The 7,311-nt window shown below is 35.6% G+C and overlaps 1 protein-coding gene across 5 annotated transcripts in view; it reads right to left on the reverse strand.

Moving 5' to 3' along the window:
• The window catches only part of MUSK (muscle associated receptor tyrosine kinase), a 138,525-nt gene extending 131,862 nt beyond the window's left edge, over positions 1-6,663 (reverse strand). For all 5 annotated transcript variants that reach the window (XM_037797580.1, XM_037797578.1, XM_037797577.1 and 2 more), the window contains exon 1: positions 6,585-6,663. In XM_037797580.1, coding sequence (XP_037653508.1) covers positions 6,585-6,663 — 79 coding nt within the window. The remainder of the gene's footprint in view (positions 1-6,584) is intronic.
• Positions 6,664-7,311: the final 648 nt, after the last annotated feature.

Genomic DNA, 7,311 nt, shown 5'->3' on the forward strand with positions numbered 1-7,311 from the left:
TAGATTGGTGGAGAAATTTTTCTTGCAGCGCAATGAGGAGTGAAAGAAAATGGTCTATGCAGATAGGTAGGTTCTTCCATTTGGTAGTAGGAATTGAAGAGTTTCTGGTCTAAATGTTTCTCTTTTCTCAATGAAATAACAGATTCCTACCAAAAGGTCACAAGTGTTTACCCCTCAGTGTTAGTATTATGTGTAATTTTACATTGTTTTGTTTTCCTGTATCTTACAGGATTTTACAAACAGAATATACTTACATTTTCAATACAAAGTGCTACAGCAAATAAACAAAGCAGAATGCCACAGATATGTTCATTTCTAAAACAACACAATGGAAGCAAACCTGTAATCGCTGATAAATTTTGAGAAGTTAAATCTCTTAAACAAAAGCATACATTTTTCTAAACAACTAATGAATGAGTAAGCAATTGATTGTATAACTACATAGATATTAAGAGAGAACAAAAACAAAATTATAGTAAGCTTGGGGGGTGCAGGCAACGATGGACCCAAAGGTTAACTGATAATGTTGAACGGTTTCATTGTTTAAAAGGGAAGACTGTTGAACACATAGACATTGAAAGGCAATCTAGCACAAGACTTGAATTCAAATCTTAATCTAGCTACAAAAAGTCACTTATTGACTCAGTGCTTTGGAGTCTCCAGCTGAAGGACATAATAATAAACTGCCCACATAGGCTCATTGTGAGATTAAATGAATAGATATACATAAAGCACTTAACATTGTGCATGACCTTATGGAAAACTGTGTACATGTTATTTGATTCCATAATTTAGAAACAGAAGCACTAACTGTTCAATTGTTCTGGTCTCTGGATTAGATTAGAATTTTTCATTAAGATTTATTTCTGGGAACATATTCCATAGAAATAATATCAAATATGGAAAGGCATGAAGATGACTTTCACCAAATGCTTTATTGTACTAAATCATACCAATTGTACTAAATGGGAGAAGAGTTAGGCATGCAGTTAGTTTTGGCTTCTAACTGTCATGAGTTGAAGCTGACTTGTACCAGTTTGCAAGAGCCAGGTGTTGGTTTTTCAGGAATTTTGTGAAACAATTGTTAAATACAGTCCTTATTAAGAATAAATTATATAAATTCGGGATTAAATAAATTATATGACAAACTGAAACCAATAATACTCAAAATTCCTCACTTCCTAATTACTACCTTTTATATCTGGTGCATCTGCATAGTAGAAATAGTTTGTGAAGCTATTACTGAGCATCCCTTCCCAACTCAGTGTTCAATATTTGTTGGTAGTTTGAAATTGGCCATGTTTAAAGTATTTCCATGACAGAAATTAACAGACACAAGAAATCAGGGCCTTTTTTCCTCAGAGAGGTGGATGTTAAGCATACACCAGCATCCTGCCATCTAAACAGCATATTGAATAGTCACTGTAAATGATGTCTTGGAAAGGAATTGCCAATATAGAATATGCTCATGACTTAATGCAACATAATTGGATGCACAGTAATATAATACATATTTTAAGATACATGCAGAAAAATGGAAGAAAATATACCAACATATTAATGGTCTTGGGTGTATGGATGAATTTTTCTGTGTTAAATTTTCTGTATTTTTGTATTTTCAAAATCATCTCTAATGCCATGTATTATTTTTATGAAATAAGCTTAATTTGTTAGTTGCTTCTCACTCAATACATACATGAAAAAGTGGCAGAGGGACTAGACATTATTAATATTATCTTTCCAAAGGGGTGACACAATGTGTACTGAGATCAGTTCAGGTCAAAGAGGTAAATCTAGAATTTCTTGCCAAACTTAGAATGGAGAAATATGTGAGGTGATATGAAGACCTTTATTAATTTATTACCTTCCCATAATACTTGGTAGAATGACAGTCATATAATGATTGACTCTGTTTTTAATAATAGTAGCATGTAAAATTTATTAAGCACCTGCTTTGTGATTATCATTCATTATCTCATTTATTTATCACAACAAACTTGCAACTAGATACTGTTATCATTCCTACTTGTAGAAGAGGAAATGGAGGTTAGGAATGGTTAAATAACTTATCTAAGCATCGAAAGTGGGAAGTGATGCAGTTGAACTTCAGGGCTAAGGTTGGTTTAAAGATCCTATCTCAACCCAAAACTATACTGTGCGTTCAGCATAATACTGGTTACACATAGACAGAGGGAAAAAGATTTAAATCAATGTCAACTTATATAAGTAGTATATAGTTAAGTCCCCTTTGCCCTTGTTCCAAAATTTTCCAAACAAATCTATCAAATTTTTACTGACATAGTCACAGTCAGATTTAATGACATTTGCCAACTCAGTCCACTTTCTCTTGTTTACTGTTATTCTACTATCAAGCTTTCATCTCTGCCAGAGACTGTTTAAACTAGGACACTCTTTCTTCCCTCAATCCAAGGACCACATGAATAACAAATATATGAAAACGAACACAACGCTGGACCCTGAGAATAACTTGAATACTAATTGCTTGATGAGAAAGACCTGCTATTATCCTTCCTTTGTATTTTATGGGCTTTAGCATATGACCATTGACATACTGACTTCTGATTGACTCGTTGCTGATTGACATGGTAAAGTGGCTGAGTAAACAAAGAAGCCAGGTGTATTTGCTCCTTTCTTTCCTAGTAAAACTAAGGCTCAGACTTGGAACAGACTCTTGTTTCTCTAACATGATGAATACTTTCTTCAGTATGAGAAAATACTTTTGGTGTTGGAAATTTTTCAAATCCCCCAAAGAGGATATTCTTCAATATTGTTCATTATTTATCATATCTTAGGAAAAGGTACATTTATTCTATGGGTGATATAATGAACTAAAGATTATTATTGATTATGATGTCTTTGTAACTTTTAAATTCATTTGTAATAATGCTCAGTGGCCATTTATTAATGTTTATATCATTAATTCTTCATAACAGAACACACTCTTGGTCCTTGCCTTCAGGAATGGCTCACTGGGCATAGGCACAGCCTTTTAGAATTGCTGTGACTGCCGATCTGGAGTTATTCCTTTGGGTTAAAACATTGTCTCATAGGAGTTCATTTAAAACGTGCATGCTACCTAGCAGTGATCATTACACCAATCATTTGACAACCCTTAGCATAGTACATAGTCTTATATGTTGAGCACTAGTAAGGATATTCTCATTTTGCACAGAGAATACCTGCTTTTCATAAAGACATGGGGAACTAGAAAAAGGAAACTTGATCTACACATTCTCTTCCAGGCCTAAAATATGCTTGTTTCATTTTTTCATCATCCAATCTGGACCCCAGGGTGTATTGCCATATAACTTCAACACTCTTAAGTCTAGTCCTTTAGCTGCAATGACCCTGGAAAGTACCAATTCCGAATTAATCCAACTGTCTGTCCTCTCTGCCCCTTTGTTCAAGCAACATAGCACTGCTGGGTGGAATGAAACAACTGCGTAGACCGAGGCCACTACAAAGTTGCAGTTCCCGGCTTTGGCGGGGTCCTTAGCATGACCCATATAGCCCCTCAACAATCTCTGGTCCACTCCTCTCATCTTCTCGAGTGGGGCACTCCCCTCACGTCACCGCTCACCTGTCACTCTACCAAAGTGACCTCACATCCTATTCCACTGGGAAGTTGTCTACTTCACCTTTGGGCCTACATGATAAGAGTAAAGAATTCTTGCCAGGTCTTCTCTTTCTTTCTGTTCTTTAAGGTCAATAATATTTAAAGCAACTGTGTTCCCCCAAACACACAATGAGTAACTCTTTCAATGCACGTCAATATAAAACATTCCTCCAGTACTTGGTGTCCTGGATTTCAATGACAGCTGTGGTGGCACTGACTTAGTCATATGTCAAAACTGTGAATTCTATCCCTGTATAATATGATTTGAAAGAGAAGGTTGTTCAAACATATTTAAAGTTAAATCACTTAGACTCTGAAACTCCTAGGAATGTTAGTAAATGAGATCATTTTTAAAATAAAATTTTGACAGTTCTTTGTGCATACTAAATTAAAAAATCCAGTGCTGCTTTCATTAACTCCTCTGCTCCACCAGAATTTAATACCTTAGCATACAGTTAATACTCTCTGATAAAGCATCAAATGATATTGAAGTATGTGGTTAAAGCAAATATTCAATGACATGTCTATATTCATGCATGGTAGCTTGTAAAATTCTGCTTGGGATTATGATACTGAATTCATTTTTCAGAATGTGCAAATTAAAATGATCCAGAAAGACAATAACTTTTCCCATGACCTTTGAACATTAAGAATCACAATTAAACTAAAACTAGGACAATAAACTATTACTTCTATAATCAGTTATTAATTTCATTGGGAAAATGGTGCACAGACAGTTAGAAAAGGACCCCGTGAATATTCCTTCACTATTTAAAATGTCAATTTATTTTATAATACATTTTTATGAAGATTCCAGGAATCATAGTAAAGAGCTTAGGAAAAAGTATACCGATCTACAAAGCTACTCTGCCAGAAAGAGGGAAAATAATTATGAGACATTTGGGGTGGAATATTTCCAGTACATTCAATAGTATTAAAATAATAGCATATTATTGTGATTCTTTCCTCTAACTGTATTCCAGGCACTCCAACATTTAAAAGTCTAATGGCTCTTTTCCATAATAATGTTTATTCTCAGAACTGGTGTGTGTAACAGATGGATGTTTGCTTTGCTAGGCATGGTGTTTTGGTTTAAGTTGATGTTAAACCCATGCTAATTTATATTTTACAATAAATAGAGTAGGCTAAGCAAAAATATTGTGTTTTTTTTTTTAATTTTACAACCTAATTATAGCAATAAATATAAGAAATAAAGTTTGATTAACACTGCTATCATTTTATTTAAAAGTCAGGACATTTGGCATATACACTACAATCTTTGTAACATTTATGCCATCATATTTTGAAGTTTTAAAAATAGAGATAATGTGACTTCAAATAAAGGGCTTAATCTGTAAAATTTGGAAACTGGAAATCATGTCCTTCTAGAATATTTATTAAGAGTTATTCATATAGACAGATTTAGTTTTTTGGTATATCAAATGCTGATTGAACTCAAAACCACCATAATTAATTGTCCTGCTCCTTATAAGACTGAATTTTAGTATTTTTTTTATTTAACCATGTCATTTATATATATAGTTTTATACAGAATAGCTCAAATAAGATTTTACAGCAATCCGTAAGTCTGAACATCCAGTGCTGCCTTACCGGACATACATGTGTTGTATGATCAGAAGTATTAAAATAATCTGAAGCCAATGTTAAGTCTTTCTGGCTATTATTAGCTGTTTGAAGAGATCTAGATTCTCTTTTATCTGATGATACCTTAAGTTTTAGTTGTGCATGAAACCTTAAAACACATTTGAAGATCCCATTGAGCCTGCGTAAAATGGAAAAAGAGACGCAAGAACATAAATCTATGAAATCAGATTGGGGACAAGGCTGTGTCTTGTTAGAACATGAACCTTGACCTTGCAGCTCCAGAATTTCTAGTGAACCGCACAATCCAAAAATATGTTTCCCATCTACATACAGATGGTACCTTCACTTTTCTATAGAATCCAAACTTTCCCCATTCCTTGGTAAAATAAAATAAAGAGAAAATAATCCATTCGAATGTGTCATAAAACATACAACTCCTTTTAACTGATGTCATACATTTCATTTGAAAGCACTCCAACTGATACTATTCAGTCTGCTTTCTCATGTCTCGTTAAAAAAAGATTTCAATGAAGCCCTCAGTCGCTTTGCAAATCACGTATTTTCCCATCTTCCTTCCTGATTTGGAATGTACTAGTCTCAGTTTCATAAGACACTGGTCAGAAGTCATATCACTGCGGACATTCTTGCTACTGCAACAGGTGTTTGTCAGTTTCTTAAGTTGCTTTCCTTTCCCCCGAGGTGGTGTTATTTCCGGTACATTCCAAAGGCTCTGAAAAAAGCTTTTGCAGTCACTTGCCAAGCCAAATCATGACTCCAGTCTCAAAGTTATTGAGAGCCCATTGTTTTTAGGCATGTATCAAATAGGCAAACCATGTGCCTTTTTCTCTAATTCTGATTTTTAAGAACTAAAGTATTTATTATAAGTTCTGTAAAACTACAGCTGAAAATGAAAATGATTTCCTTTTTTGTTTGTTTGTTTGGAAGCAAAGACTCTGGATGTCTGGGAGTGGAGTTGATTGTATTCCTGGCAAACCAGACTTGAAAATGTTTTCATCATCCATTTAAGACCACCCTGAAGTTTAACACACACATCAACAAAACAGACCTTGATAACTTGCAGTCTATCTGCTAATATTTCCCATCGAAGGAGGGTTCTGAAAGTACCTTGATTACATAACTTAAGGGAGGGAATACCGGTGGAAGAGAAAATCAACCAGTGCCTTATTTATACAGTTTCCTACCTCTTCATTCATTTCAGCCCTATTTCAGCAAAGTAAAACTCAAGCTCACCAGAGTATAGTATGAATCAGTTGTGGTCAGAGGACACACACACATTAGAACTGTGACAAGGCAACAAGAAGACAAGATTGCTCAAACCAACCTTTTGGAAGTTTCTCAGTCCCGCTGAAGGCAACCAGAGTAAGAATGTGTACCAGTGGAATGTTGACGAACTCTCTCATGGTTAATCCAGGGCCCGGCAGGAGAAAGTTCCTTCTGGACAAAGCAAGGACTATGCCTCCCGCCGTTTACATTTTAAAGCATAGTTGGTTACAAAAGGGTCGTTTGCTAATGACTGTTTGTGTCAGCAGCTCCGCAGGCTCTAAGTATAATCAGGAATTCTCAGACTTGGCTGTAGTGATGGACACGGCCAGCTGGTGAGTATCCACTTAGGCCAGTAATGCAAGTGTAGGGCTGGAGGAACAAGAGAAAGAAAATCCCTTTAGAATCCCTTTTAAGACAGTGGCAGAAGGACAATACCAGATGCCTTTTGCAACCATCACCATATTCCCTGAGGTGCAGGTTTCTTGATCTGATTCAGCCCACCACCTCTCCTTCATTCAAACCAGAAACCTGGTGTATCTAATCTTGACTCTACCCCCTCTCCACCCCACCCCCCACAACCAGCGCATTACTAATCCATACAGATGTCACCAACTAAATATTCCTTGAATTCTTGCTTCTCTTTTATTTTTCCTCCTACCTATCACACTACCCAGCCTCTTTTTCAGACATTTATCTTCCTGAATGACAGTAATAGCCTCCTAGCTCTGCTCCCTGTCTTGTGTCTTACTATCCTCTAATCTCTTCTTCAATAGCTTCTCCTGCTC

Source organism: Choloepus didactylus, chromosome 10 (assembly GCF_015220235.1).
Source record: "Choloepus didactylus isolate mChoDid1 chromosome 10, mChoDid1.pri, whole genome shotgun sequence".
Classification (NCBI taxonomy): Eukaryota; Metazoa; Chordata; class Mammalia; order Pilosa; family Megalonychidae; genus Choloepus; species Choloepus didactylus.